At 47.2% G+C, this 15822-nt stretch overlaps 1 protein-coding gene across 1 annotated transcript in view; it reads left to right on the top strand.

Moving 5' to 3' along the window:
* The window catches only part of LOC144166165 (nitric oxide synthase-like protein), a 527573-nt gene that overhangs the window by 447992 nt on the left and 63759 nt on the right, over window positions 1-15822 (top strand). Inside the window, 1 exon segment of the mRNA XM_077695765.1 lies at window positions 3173-3367. Coding sequence (XP_077551891.1) covers window positions 3173-3367 — 195 coding nt within the window.

The raw sequence follows: 15822 nt of genomic DNA, 5'->3' as shown, positions 1-15822 counted from the left end.
ACATATTTCACTTTAGTAGTGAGGAGGCGAAGTTTTTGAGCTGTGTCGGAACCAGTGGTCACGGGAGCATTTCAACGAGCGGGATGAGAGGGACAAACGAAGACATTTTACAATACAGTGGTGAGAAGTTGGGAACTGTGTTTGAATCAGTGGCCTTTCAAGGTATATTAACGAGAATTACTGCAGGCCTGCATTTTAAGAGCGAAGCTGTTTAGCCAATCGCAATTTTTCGCGTCCGCAGTTAAAAATACGAACAAATTGCCCAGCGCGTTCATGTGAGCGTGGACCTCGCGGCGATCGCCCGGAAGTTAACAAAACCATGAAAATGCTTAGCGCTCATGTGTGCTTGCCTCGCATCGACTGCCCAGCGTCCCCGGCGCACGTATGTCAAGCCACGCATACCCACGTCGTGGCATTGGCCAATATTCGCAAACGAAACTCCAGCGTTCGCCGTAATCGTGGTAACACTTGCTTCAAACTAGAAAGACGCGTAATAGCGTACACCACTCAAAGGGGATGTCCAATGATTATCACCTAAAAAAAAGAAGGATGCTCACACCTACAGCAACAGTGATGCAGTAAATGTCGTTGCGGCAGCGAAGCAGAAGCAAATCGGCTGCAATCGTGGACTTAAACCTTCGTGATGGTCGTGAATGTTTCGTAAGGCGTCGGTATACCTTCAAGTCTTACGCGTCGGTGTGAGCTTCGTTCATTTTTTTATTACTGAACTGGTTTTGAGTATGTAGGACAGCCGCGACTGCCTTTTGAGCAGTTCTCCTGAGACTATCGAACATTTGCTTAGCGTTTGTTCAAGGTACTCCAGCGAGCGAAACAATTTTGTGGCAGCATTACTACAACACAGACGCTCTATCGGAACTTCTAGTGTATTTTCTCCGGGAAGATGTGTAGGCAACAAGTGAAAATTTGGAACATTTTTTCCCCGGTTTTGCCTCAGCACGTGGTCTTCGTTCATGCAGTACTCGCACGGTTTTGTGTACAGTCGGCTGGAGTGTCATTTCCGCACTACCGAGGTGTATAGAGAACGGATTTAGACGACTGCAGCAATCCGGCGAAGATTATGAGTACCGGAAGACTCGTGAAGCGCGAATCTCTTAAATATTCCAGCCACCCCACCGCGAATACTCTTTACGAAAAAAGTGTGCCACGAAAACGAACGAAGCCCTGAAGAGCGAGGAGATGAGAGCTGAACGCAGCGATATGTGATGCGACACGACGCAGGAAGCGGATTTTGAGGGGTAACTGGTTGGATTTTGCGAGCGGTGATACTAACTGAGGCGAACGAACAATGCCAGGTCAAAATAACACGCCCGCGTTCCGTCGTTTGGTTGTAGCGCCCGCACAATAACACACCGCGAGAACCACAACCCGAAGCCGGAGCGCACGGGGGGCTCACCGCAGCCTGGAAGGCATGGGGAACAGCGCGAATCCACGTGGCGGAACCGTTCGCGGTAGAGGACAGGTGTCGGATGGCGACATCACCACTAAGCGAAGAGAAGGAAACCAACCGGCGCGGACAGACTCAACCACTGGTGTGTAAACACGCCTGTTTGCGAAGTATGCCAATGAGGAAATTTAGAAAACAGGGTTTCGCGCTCAGGAGATGGGCAGGGAGACACGAAGAGTGAGAGGCGAGACAGTGCGGATGTAAAATGGGTAAATAACTTGCACACCTTACGATATGCGACCTTCGCGTCGACGATTGGGCTCCAACACAGGGGTCTTGGCATCGCTGCTGCCTACCAGCTAGGGATGGGCTTATGGTGACTTACAAGCCGCAGTTTGGCCCTCACCACAAGCTGTAGAGAAGAGCTGTAAGCTGATGTTAGTGCCGTAGAACAAACCCTGCTTGGTGCACTGTCAGGTGTACGAAGAACTGTCTAGGAGGAGTATTCGGCAAGTTAAAGATATAACTGTATAGGGCCAACGCGTGCTGTCTTGATAGCTAGCAGTCCGCTACGCTAAGCGTGGCGTGGAGTGTGTAGTACGTGTGCTGTTGGGGTGAGAGTAGTAATTTTTGAATAGTAGAAAATAACCGCATGAAGAAAATCATCACTCAGGGTTGGATCCAAACCCACAACAGTCGCACAACAAGCTCGATGCTCCACCAATTGTACTACGGGAGTGACTGTATCCCCTCTATTTTCTTATGTACTTATGCGTATTTAAGTGTTCCACCATTCACGTGTTGTAGCCAGTGCTGCTGCAACGACTTCTGTGTGAAGGGGACTTTCTGTCTAGCTCCCCACGGCTGTTACTCGCGCGTGTACGACATCGTTATTGGCAGCACTGATCTAATGACCTCAGAAGGCAGTTTGGACTTGAGAATTGCCTGTCACGTGACACTCCTCCTCCGAGAGCTTCGTAAATCATTCGGGGGTTCCTTTTTTTAGCTTGAACATCAATGCCTCCGGGGCCTTCCAACTTACATCTAAAGCTGTAAAGACTGACCATACAGCAACTCAAGAACCTTATGCGATTGTTCACCGATACCGCGCGTCCGGTAAGGCTGGAGCAACCGATACATCCGCCAGCGGAGTGAACGCTTGAAGTTTGTGAAATGTGTTGGGGGCTCGATGGAGGAGAGCGATTGCGGATGACGATAGCAGTTGGCCCGTTTGTGGACCTGTTTCCGGCTTTCGCTTGTTTCTCGTTGACAGCATTCTTTCCGTTTTCATTGCTGTGTCACAGATATATTGTACGTCCAGGCGAGAAAAAAGAAGGACGCGGGGGGCACGGGATATAACAGGGCAGGTGGGCCAGCCACATTCCAGGGTTAACAAAAAAAAAAAAAAACACTCGCTGTGGAGTACTTTTGTGATCGGGGGCGCAAACAGGATGGGCACAACTGGACAGAACCACGTAGCTGCCGATATTTACTATTAGTTATGAATAAATTATCATCGCTAATCCTGCTTTTATTCCTTTGTGTTGTACCCGCTCGTTTCCTTGTGCCTGTTTTTAAAAGCAAAACTAAATTCAAATTTTAAATTTGAAGTGATCATTGTGAGGGCGAGGAAATGGTGGCATGAATATGGTGACTAGCCGCCATCTTGCCCATAACAGCTACCGCTGTAAAAATCAGGCTAGCGCCAAAATGCCTAAAGAACAAGACGGGTACGGTGGTGACACGCATGGGCTGGCCGACTCGCAGAAGGCGAACGTGACCATCGTGGACCACCACTCGGCGTCGGACCAGTTCATGAAGCACATGGAGAACGAGAACCGGCTCCGCGGGGGTTGCCCGGGCGACTGGGTCTGGATCGTGCCGCCCCTGAGCGGCAGCCTCACGCCCGTGTTCCACCAGGAGATGCTCTACTACCACCTCAAACCCAACTACGAGTACCAGGTACCCATACACAGCTTCGCCTGTCGCAGATACCCGCCGCGGTGGCTCAGTGGCTAAGGCGTTGCGCTGCTGTGCACGAGGTCGCGGGTTCGATTCCCGGCCGCGGCGGCCGCTTTTCTGATGGAGGCAAAAACCAAAAACGCCCGTGTGTACGAGATTTCGGCGCACGATAAAGATCCCCAGGTGGTCAAAATTAATCCGGAGCCCTCCAGTACGGAGCGCCTCATCGCCTGCGTTGCGTCGGCGCGTTGAACCCCACAATCAATCAAATCAAATCAAAATCAGCCTGTCGCAGATGGCGCACGTGTCTTCTGTAACGCATAGTTGCTGTAGTTTTTCATGTAATGTTGTCGTTCTGTAATGCGGCATTACTGTAATGTAGAGTTAGTGTTGGGCAACCATATACAGGAACTCTACTGCTATGCAGAGAGATGCCGTAGTTTTGTAATGTACATTAGACTCCGGTTAGGACGAACCCGGTTATAACTCTATGGTTAAGACGAACAGCCCTCTTTATTTATTTACTTACCTGACAGGCCCAGTGGAGAGCTTTGATTAAGGGGGGTTACATTTCTGTAAGAGGATAAAAATAGTCGGAAAAAGGAAAAAAGGAATGAAGTAAACAACATAAAGTTTGCGTAACCATCTTACAAAACACATCGTACACGCTTCTAATTAACAATTATTACAAGAACAGATGGTTTTTCAATTTTACTGCAAAAACCACCTCTTAAAACGAATGCCTTATAATAGGAACATAGTGTCACCGCCCCTTCGACTTCGTCTGAACCGGAGCCTACTGCAGATTTAGTTCTGAACTCTGCTTTAATACAGACCCTTCTGTAAACCATTACAGCATCTTTGTCCTAGTGGAGCAATTTTACCATTGAGCGGTGCTAGCGCCGTTTCAGTTGGCGAAATCGAGAGGAGCATCTAAATGCGCATGCGCAGCGCGGCGCAGCACAGGCTAAGACGTTATCAAAGTTTATTGAATAAAAGGGACTGCACTACGCAGCGGTTGCGCGTTACCACAACCTTCAAGAATTAATTTTTACCCGTACTGTGTTTACTGGGGCCTCTTTGTTTGGTAGCAAACCGCTAAGTTTAGACATGAGAGACTCGTGAGGGTGTCGTCATAGCTGGCGTCAGCGAATCGGCGGAGAAGATGGTTGCGAGGAAAGCAGCCCTTTGGAACGCACTTTTGCGCTTAGTGAAAACGCGTGAAAATGCATTGTAGACTTTAATCTGATAATGTATTGCTTAACTCACTTCAGTGGCCGTCTAAGCTACTAAACTGTAGGCTGGCGTAAGGACAGAGAAAATTTAGAAACTAGGTCACCATCATCTTCCCGAAAACCGGAGAAGCGCCAATTTTTTTGGGAGTTAGGCCTGTTTATTTTTCATTTCTGCATGCAGCAATATGCTGGTCTGAAGAGAAATTTTTTTGAGTAGTAAAAACCTCACCTGCACGAATTTAACTCGAATGTAGCATTCAGGTCAAAATATGGCGCACCAAACGAGAGTAGCCACGTGCCTTTGATTGCTTCTATAAATACGCTCTCATTTGCAACGAAAAACCATCAACATGACTAAGGCGGCTCTCGCATGTTGTTTCTGCACGCAGTTTGTACTTACGGGCTGTTAGCACTGTAATGTTAAAACAAAAAGTTTGCGTACGGCCCTCCTTACATGCTTCTGACTTTGAGCGAACGGAATTTCTGCGAGCGGGTTATTTACGAAGGTGGCAATTAAAGCGCTGCGCTGTTCTTCCCGGCGTGATGGCTTCGCCATTGCCTCAGATGAGCCAGGTTTATAAACAAAAACTTGTTTATCCCTTTGTTCCGAGAGAAGGCGCCTTTCGAAAATCACGATTAATTGGGGCGAAGTCTGCCTCGAACTTTACCCGCTCAATAGAAGCACCTTTCTCGCGTGACTGGGAGCAATGAAAAGTTCCCAAAATGCCTTAAATGAGGCGTCGACCGTCGCCTCGCAACAGGCGCGTGCGAAAGTTAAGTAGAAATGTTTTGGGAAAAGCGGCTGTGATCGATGTATTTGGTTCCCACAAATTACTCATTCAGTCTCGGACAAAGATTTAATAACGCCTGAAGCGTTGCTTTCGGTCCCCCCTTCTTTCTCGATATAGAATACACGGGCACGCAAACACTTACCTGCATACATGTCTGTGTATGTTTGTGCGTGGCCGTGTTGCTTTTCAGCGAAAACCATATGCCATTGGTAACAATATATCTTGCAAATGAGTGCGCGCCTCGAAGGAAATGAACTCTTATGTTTTAGTTTTTTGTAAACAGGGTGCGTTTCTTAAATTTCCGACCATTTTTTTTTTATCAGGTCATTGCCTTTGTACACAAGAAAAAGCAATGTTTGGAAAACATACCACGGAGAGAAAAGGACAATGCGGGCAAACGTAATCCTCTGAAAGTCGAGAGAAAAAGCCGAAAGAGAGGAAAAGAGCTTCCGTTTTGGCACCGCTGCGGGACATTCGGTGGGGTTGACAGAGGTACTTCGACGTTTGGAAGGTACTTGACGTTAACGCAGAAAGGTTTTGGTTTTCAAAATGCATGATTGAGAAAGCATGTATCTCGCAAGGGGTGCCGTAACAACTGAGACGCCGTGGAATACAAGCGCAAATATCTGCCTCTGTTAGAAGATAATTCATTAAATGCACTGAAAAAGAAATGTGTAGTCTTGCGGCGCTTGAACGGCTCACATTATCTGCGAGCGTGCTGCCAGATACACTGTGGCTAGTGTTACGTCCCGATGTAACTGTATTCGAAGGGCTTGTTTACGGGCTAGTTGGTATAGTCTAGAATTCAATATTAGCTCCGCTACCTACTGGTCCAAATATGCACCGCACATTAATATTGAATTGTTAACAATATTCTGTGCTAACATTTCGCCTGGACGCTCGGTCCGAGTGTAATGCAGTCTCCACCATTCTCGATGAGAACAAACTGTCTTGATTTCTATTCAACCGGCCAAACCACTTCCACTCACTGACTAGCCGGTGTCACTGGTAATGATTAGTTGTTATAAATTATTAGAGATTACCTGCTATAATTTCGGCGATGGCTACTCTTGTACGTAACTGCAGCAATGGCTGGAGTTACGTCTGGGTGCAACGCTATAGCTGCTACCTTCCAGATAAACTTTGGCGCCGTTTATGGTGCGAGTTAGAAATTTTTATTAAAAACGAAGTCTGCTTCGTGTCCGAAGGCGGACTATTGGGGAGTCCTTGTAATGGGAAATAGAAATGATCGAAATGGTCATGTGATAACGAGCTGATAAATGAAGGAGTTAAAGTGTATTTTGTGTGGTGCCCGCAGAACGGCGACTTATTCACTTATCCTTGGATGTTTTTGTTTTATTTAGATATAGTTTAATAGCGACATCTACTGCTCCTAAGGAGTTGAAGAATGTCTACATATGTGCTAATCAATTCTATAATCGCAAATCCTCAGCAACGTCTTCCATATCTCACGGTTCTGAAGACGTCTCTCAAGTGCATGCGCCCCGAGCTTTCTTTTCTGGTTACATATCACCTTGCAAAGTGTTGCGTGTTTAGAGGAACGAGCAAGGGACACTGCAGAAGACCCTGAAGCCCTTTCAGCACAATCAGGGGAAGGCTGAATTTTCTGGCAAAAATAAGCGACCCCATTACACATCTTTGGCTAAGCGCAACCAAATGCGTCGAAGAAATCGCGCTATAGTGAGGACGCATACATCATATGCGTCCTTACCATATATCACTGCCAAAAATTTTATCGCAGCACGTTAGGGCTAAAGTCAAGGGATCAAATTCCCCGATGGGTGGAAGGGGTCAATGCGCGAACGAACCATCGTTGGCTCAATACTTGCAATTGCGTCAACAGCAATGGAGCGAGATTTCGAAACTTCTCGACTCGTCGGTTCAATGTGTGATTGGCCAGGGTGTCGTTTTTCATCGACGTTGCTAGCGTCACGTTTTTCGGAATTCTTGAGTTAGGCAAGAAACACCTCTCTACAATCCACACATACCCATTCAGAGTGATTGACCAATGACGGTGAAAGGTGCCATTACAAGTCGAAATTAAGGGCTCCTTCCGTTCGCGGGGGATTAAAAATGGGAAATACACGTTCACACGCTGTTTAAATCAGTCAGGTCACTTTAAAGTGGCAGCAGTAAGCAGTCTAGGGAGCCGCCGGTTTAGTGAGCAGTTGATGTAAGCACACCAAACTGAGCTAAACGAAAATCAGAATTCTGTATACCAACGAAGGAGTGTACTCAAATCGGATCTTAACTACATTTTCGTCATGTATTATTGAATAAATAGTACGTCAACGCTCGTGTATTAATTATAGGCTGTATCTAGAGCGCCGTTCGACGGTATCATAAGCACTTCACTATATCGACGTCCACCGGCGTTCTGTAAAAAAATACCGGGTCTGGCACTACGTGACTCTACATAACGCAAAGCAAGGTAACATGCGAAAACGAACATAACATGACCTAAAGAACACAAAGCAAAAATTTTAAACTCGCAAAACTAACCTTAACTATGAAAATTATAATTAAATTTGAAGTTGAAAAAAAAATGCAACCGGGGAAAGAGCCGGTCTCGAACCACCGCCCTTGGCATCAAGGAGCAAAGATGAAACCCCTACACCATCACGATTTTTTGTTTATTTCTTGATTCGATATTTTTACAGTACATCACACATCATGTCATATTGTAGTATTGATCTGTTAACCCTACTTGGCTGACTAAGTGGCTTTAAAACTTTCTAAGACACACTAAATCGTCAAGCACAGGCGACCACTCAGGGGGTTCATCCTCTGCACGAAATACCTCTGTATATACTGTACGGCTTCGATGCAGTTTTTCCTGACAGACCGGGCATTTATGTCCGCATTCCTCACCGCCATTCTCGTCCTCCATATACTATGAAAACTGAGGAGCATGACCAAATCGTACGGCACACCGCCCTCATTTTTCACTGGTAGGAACCGAATTCCGTGCGGTGTTATGGGTGCGGTCTTTGTTTAACGCACGTTGGAGGACACCCCAGTGGAACACTGGGTCCCAATAGTCGATGATGACGTGATTGGCTTTTTGCACAGACTGCAGTCTGTTGTCCACGGCACAAAATTTCCTCTTTCTGCTAACCACGTATTTATGGGAAGGGTTTCGCTGTGTAGTTAAAAAAAAGGGACTTCATTCCAGGTTTCACCGGCATACTATTCACCCTCCTTAAAACGTCAATTCTAGTGCCTGCACCTTATAAGGACATATACAACAGCAACGGTAAACACCCTACACCACAATGACAGACGAGTGGGGCGATGCTAGCCTACTCCTAAATGTTCGAATGTTGTCGGACGACGCTTTAGTCATACCTGCAGCGCTGAGCTAGAGCGCTGTCGTATGGCACTCTAGACACTACGTTAATTATAGAAGCACGCTACTTGACGTTCACGCGGTGTTTGTGACGCGTAGTCACGCGTGTGTCAATACAAAGGGAAATAAAGTAGGTATATCGTTGGGCATTTAACAAGCGGCGTTCGGCAGTAAGCACAGATGTCTGGTTCTGCCTACGGCATCGCCCAGCGACTGCTTCCCACGTCGCGAGCAATTAGAGTTTTCACCGCCAAATCTGGCCGACTAAATGTGGACCCACTGAATACGTTTTGATCTTTCTGCGGTCACCGTTTTTCTGATTACGGCAGAAAACAAAAAAACGCCAGTATGTCGCGATTTCGGCGCGCATTAAAGATGCCCAGGTGGTGGAAATTAAACCGGAGAGAGAGAGAGAGAGAGAGAGAGAGAGAGAGAGAGAGAGAGAGAGAGAGAGAGAGAAAATGCTCTTTAATGTGAACTGGCGAGGTCAGCCCTGCTAGGGACAAGGCTTGCTACACCAGATGGGGGGTGACTACGTTGATGAGTGGTGCATATCAGACATCAGGATTACAGCAGGAAGAAGACAAACATGAAGCGTTAAAAAAAAGAAAAAAAGGGCAAGAAAAACAAGAGAATGGTGCTAACAGAGCCCGGATGTAAAGATACAATTGAAAAGAAAATCGTCAATGAAAACGCTGAAACAAAATGAAAAGTAAACGACAGGAAAAAAATAGGTAACAACACCAACCCAAGAAAAATAAATAGATGAATGCCACTGTGCGAAAGAGTAGATATCGTGACACACTTGCTCTGTCTGTGTACTAGAGAGATTTGTCCAGTTCAGTCTATAATAAGAACTGGAGCTGAACTTTTGTACCTAAGGTACCGTCAGCACCATTGGCCCAGGGGCCAAGAAAATGAAAAAGTTCGAGACCGCATCCATGACGTAGTTTTTCGCGCAGAAGCGAATCGAGGGCAGACGCACAGCAAGTGATTTACAGTCTCGTGCACACCGCAAGTCCGGCACAGGGGGGAATCTTCCCAACCTATCTTAAACTTAAAACTCCCAGTAAACGCCACATTCAGGCGCAGTCGGTGCAGAACTCCTTCACACCGCTTGTTGAGGCCACCTGGAAAACGGAAGTCACAGTGCGGGTCAATAGCGTGCAGTGGTAGATACCTGCGGTGACGGTCCTGCCACTCCGACCATTGTGCAGCCCATCCACTTGCGAGGATAAGGGCGTTGCTGTTCTCTCGGGAGAAAGGAAGCTGGGTTGTGTTGTTCAGCAAGTGGCCTCCTCTGGCGACTGCGTCGGATCTAATATTGCCTTGTATGTTCGAGTGACCAGGCAGCCACTGAAGAATGATTTCATTGCCTTCGCGCACTGCCATTGGGTGAATTTCACCCCCACTATTGGGCGCCGTACAACCTAGTGTAATCTGGGCCCGTAAAACCCCACAAATGTAAATTTTCTGTTTAACTATTTAACTGTGAAACGTGTTTTAGAGACGCGTAATGAGGCGAACGTCAGTAATTTGAGGATCCTTGTGACGGAATTAGCAATTGGGAGAGAAGCAAATTACGTTCCTAATAAATGTCCTCTTTGATTAGCGATGTCAACGGGGGTAGAACCGACCCAGAGTAACAGAGGAAAGAAAAAAAAATCTTGCACCCCTGCGTCTAACGACAACGATGGTTGAACGCGAAGCTTTCTCGTGACGGATTCTTTGGTTGTCGTCGGAGTTTTCCAAACCGCTTGGACCATGTCGAAATGGAGCAATCGGAAAAAAAGAAAAAAAAAGAAATGGCGCAATCGAATAGACGCCGGCTTCACAACGCGTTTTCTACTTCCATTTCACCCACGATCACTCATCATCATCGTCAAAGAAAGTAGGCTTTTCTGCAGGACCCATTGCCTTACAACGGCATTAGTGAGAGAGAGAGAGAGAGAGAACGCAGTTTAATGGTGCTGACGAGGTCTGACCAGCAGAAAGCCTAACATGCTACGTCAGGTGAATAATGACACAAATGAAAAAAAAAGACCACAAGAGGTCTGTAGACAGAGTTCAGTAGGTCGAGGTAAAAATGAAAGAAGTGTTGAAACACACTAGAGAAATGTTCTAACGCACTGGGGAAATGTTCGCTTTCAATTTTAGCAAAGTTCAGGCAACCGCGGAGCGACTACACGTGGTCATGAGATCACTAGGACAGGCATCAGTGAGGGCAATAAAACTTCGCTTTAAAAAGACAGCGGGAGAAATGCTAAAGGCGACCACAGGAATGCGTTGTTGCTTTACACTTAGAAATGCGTATTAGAGACATGTACTGAGGCTTGCATGAGTAGTTTGAGCATGTTAATTACAGAAGTAGCAATAAATTGATTAGCAAAGTGCGTCCCCGCTAAATGTATTCTTGGCAAGGAGATGCGGAAGCGGATACATACCGAGTCGTAGTGACGGAGAGAGGAAGGAATAGACGGAAAAGGTAATGATGATAGTTTATGACAAGAGACGTGCTTTCGAAATCACTACACGCGTCATAAGGATTGCTTAGGTGTTCTCGCAGTTTTTCGATGCATATTACGCCGAGTAAGGTTTTTTTTTTCGTTTAAAAGCGACACACGTGTCATGAGGCTGTCGCGATTTCCCTTTCAAGTGTATCCACCTAAGAGTAAGAATCTCTTAAGCACCACTAACTATGGCTGAACGGCGTTAACTGAGTGAAGGAGGAGCGCAGGATAGAAGGAAGAAGGTCGAGTGCGGAGCTCAGCGAAGCATGAACGACGGTGGTAGCGAAAGAGCGCAAGGGGGAAAGCGAAGGAGGGCATAGCGGAAGCGTCCATGAGGACCTTAAACCGGAGGAGAGTAGCGAAAGATAAAACAGAACGTTTAACTATATGAGGCCCGTCTGCAGCAACTAAAAGATGGCTCCAGGATAGCGTGCCGCCACACGTTCGCCGAGAGGAGCTCTGTCTGAGGCGACTGCTGTGAAACGCGCGTACGCTCATCCCACGCGCAGGTTCGGCGATGTCCCGATGATCGAGACGCTCGCGCTACACTGCAGAATGCATTGTGCAACACAACACATTGTCAATGCCAGCCAAGCTACACGCTGCGTGCTTGTATTTGTACCAAATAGAGTAGTCTGTAGCTATACATGCATACAGGTCTCTACCAAATTTTTGACATCAGTATATCTTAACATCAAAACAGCTAAACGGCCGCCCTCTAATTTCGCAATTTGGAGTACCGTTATTATTGGTGATTTCTGTACATTTAAAGACAGAGCTGACGCGTTTGTTATATTGAGGTAATGTGCTCAAATGGCCGTTAGTACGCAGGTACTCGTTTAGGTACTCGTTTATGGTTATAGACACTTCACTAACTGCACTGGCAGGTGGCTTGACATTTGCATCAACAGTTATAGCGCCGGAAGACGCACTTAAATTTTCCATGACTATGTCGGGAAGTGAAAAAACAACAATGCAATCCAATGTAGCGCATGCGCAAAGTCGCCAAACGTTAATTTAGAATTGACGGTTAGAAACAATGGAAGCAATTATCACATGAGAGCGCACTTGACATGCAAACCTTTCTATGCGCTGGAGTGTCATTTGCATTCACGGCTGCTTCGCGGACTACCAACGGGACTCCGCTAAATTTGGCCCGCCAACTTATTCGATTATCTTTATCCATTCTTCCCCCTCGCATGCCAGGCCGAACGCAATCGGACTTCGAATGTACAAATGAGGTGATTAGTTAGGCGCTGACTTGTAGGGTGCACCACGCGTAATCGGCCGTGGGATGAGTAAGTGCGTCTCGCCATTCGCGCATCCCAAATCCGAAATCTAGGGTGGACTCAATAGGGAACGTAGGAACCCTACAATGGCGGCGCGTTGCGATTAAGGGCTTGGCGCGCGAACGGTACGCGAAGATATGCAGTCCCCTTGCTTTATCGACGAACCCGGGCCACAGCCGCGTCGTAAGCTCTGACCTTAAAGCATCGCCTTTATCCAGACCAAACACGCTTTCGTGTTCCATTGCATACGTAGGATCCGGCGCCGTCGTGGGGAAAATTAAATTACTAAATGCAGATGCATCGGGAGCGAAACTCCGTCATTATCGTCTGGGTCCAGCACAAAACAAGGAGGTGAGGCTCCGATTCGATAATGCACCGTTTTCACTCGAGGTCTAATCGCTTGGAAAGCTCCACGGATTGGTCAGTTCTAGCTCTGAGCCACGCAACCACGGACAGCAATGAAAAAACATCTGAAGGGTGAGTTTAGATAGAGCCATTGCGCTTCTGACTAGCCGTAACGCAGTGGCCGAATGATTCAGCGGAGACCGCCCACTCTCGAACAATAGGCCGTAAGCAACCCTAAGCGTCTATAGTCTGCAAGGAGCTAAATATCGTAGAAGTGATTTATTGCACACGGTGTTGTGGTAATGCTTAGGGCGGCAAACAGAAATTTTCTACATAACTCTTAAAAAAGGATTGTGGCACTCAGTAACCGAACACTAACGAGTTACTTGTACCAGTATACACTAGGTACTTGCTAACTGGTGGTAGTATACATGCAGCACTAGTCAGGGTAACTAATTGAAGCAGGCAGTGAGCACGACTACCTTCACTAGTTAAGTCCTAGCGATAACACAATTTTGAGCTACATGCATTTACTAACTGGCCTTACATAACATAGATATAAGCCAGACCTTAATCTAGTGTATACTACTTCCTACATCCAGTTCATTTCCTAACCATGCAGTTGCTAGTGGCAGAGCCTACGTACCGCCCCGCGGAGTAGTAAGGAACGTAAGCAGTTTGTAAATACGGCCGTTGCTACCCTTTTACGACCTTTTTTATTAGGAGGGATAATCGTGCGAACATAATACACGGCAATGGACCATGTACACATTTAATGTACATACTCTGTGGAGAGGCGAGTGAAAACCACCGAGCGAAAGCAGAGGAACTTGCAAAGAGATAAGCGCTGGGTGGCAAACATTTCGGATATCTCTTCTCGCTTTCGGAGAAGTGCTGAAATCCACTCGAATGTCGTAACGCTATTAACACCACTCGACTCCACCAGTCCGCTTAGGGATTGTTTGCAGAGTAGGCGGTTTCTCATTGACGAACTGAAGTGGTGCCGTTAGGCAGAAAGCATTCCAGGGCGCTGCTATATCGACATATTAAGCGAAGCTGATATATCTTATATGTATTCTTCATGCCTGCCAACAAAATGTCACGTGTCTACGAAGCGCGAAGCGTTGGACAGCGAACACCAGGGTGTGTGCGCTATTTGCACGTGGTCGCCATCAAAATCGCACGCCGTTCAGAACATTCATGTAGATTTCACGGTTACGTGTCATCATCAGAATTCACCATTTTCAAAATCACTGAATGGTTTATCGCTGATTGATCTGCGTCCGCGTTCGCACGGCCCTCTCTTTGTCGAAATTCCCAGCGCTTTCGTGTGCAAGTTCCTAAGGTTGCTCTAGGCAGCGGCCTCCTCGCCAAGACAAGTTGTCGTTCCCCATTTTGAATTTCGTGCCTCTCTGGACGTCATAATGGGGACGACGCGAATGGCCCGAATTCCAGCCTGAATTATCAGTTGATGATTCACGCTCACAGAGTTGAATGACTAATGAATATTAAAGACGATAGCCTTTCTTGGGCTACTTCAACAAAAAAATTTGGTCTGTCTGTATGCCTGTTTGTCTCTCTGTCTGTCTGTAACGCGATTCAGCCACCCGGCCAACATAAATATAAGCTGCACAGTAGGTTTATATACCCACAGCCAAATCTAAACGTCTAAGTTCGGTGTCTAAGTTCATACTTGTCAACACTGTTAAACAAGAACGCAAATGTCAGACAGAAAATCAATGCATAAATGATAGTTGCAGGATTCCTTACACAATTTCATGGATGCTTGATTCAAATGAAATACTACATCTACTGCATAAAAAAATTACTTCGTCGCCTGCTGTCACCCGCGCCCCTACAGCATCTAGAGGCATCTTACGAAATCAAAGGGGAACAGGTACGAAAAGTTCCACTAGATAGGTTTCACGTTCCGCTTGAACGCACATGGAGGAGGGCAACGTGATTTTATAAACGTTGGAGTAGGGCGCCTCGATTCACGCGTGTCTCCGCCGTACGGCAGCGCTGGCATCGAGGCTCCCGGCCTGGAGCAGTGGAACGCGGTAAATTTAAATGGACTTGAGCAAACCTCTAGCGCGTTTACCTTGGGAGGGGCGCGCCGGGAGACGAATCGCATGAGAGGTAAGCGTGAAGGCGAAGGGAGGCATTTACTTTGCAAATGTTGACGAAAGGCTATCGTCCTTTGTCGATATTTGCGACGAAAGGAGCAGATACGCGGCTAATGTTTTGTCTATTCGGATAGAATTGTATCCAGCAGTGTTCGCCCTCCTCAAGAGACGGCCGAAAGAACGGGCGCCACACCATTCACCTTGGTAGCTCTGAGCTGCTCAGATATAGTAAAGCACAAACATTCTCGGAAGCAAACTTTTTAGGGCGCCGCATTTTGGTGGCCGCTACTGTTGTTTGACATCGGCATCACTGTCGTAAAGGAGCGAGCGAAGGCAGAAAGAAAACAGCGGAGGAAAGTTTGGCAACAAAAGTGTGAAGCGGAGGCAGTGAGACATGCTGGGTGGTGGAGACGCACTGCCAGATGACGTCATAGCAGAGCGTTTCGTCGTGCACTCGACGATGAAGTGCGTTCACTTCCTGAAACGCAGTTCGCGGCCCCTTCCTTAGACGCAGTTCGAGCCGCCGACGCAGGGGCTTACCATCGCTGCCGTCGAGGGAACTCACGAGGTAGTGCTGCCTCTGCGCACTGCACCACTCAGGAGTGTGTGCTGAACGACGAGTGAGGCAACCGGTGGATGCGGTTCGCGTCCTCCTGGTTGCGTGACTCGTCCTAACCACGTGACATTTGCGCAAGAGGTTTAAACACGATTTACAACAACATGCTCTGCGGCAGCAACGCGTTGCGAGATAGCGGCGGAGTAGCGCGCGCCGCCGTGCGCTCGCTGATC

Source organism: Haemaphysalis longicornis, unplaced genomic scaffold (assembly GCF_048455015.1).
Source record: "Haemaphysalis longicornis isolate Haplotype H1 unplaced genomic scaffold, Haemaphysalis longicornis Haplotype H1 scaffold_16, whole genome shotgun sequence".
Classification (NCBI taxonomy): domain Eukaryota; kingdom Metazoa; phylum Arthropoda; class Arachnida; order Ixodida; family Ixodidae; genus Haemaphysalis; species Haemaphysalis longicornis.
This window is presented reverse-complemented; position numbering and strand designations above follow the sequence as displayed.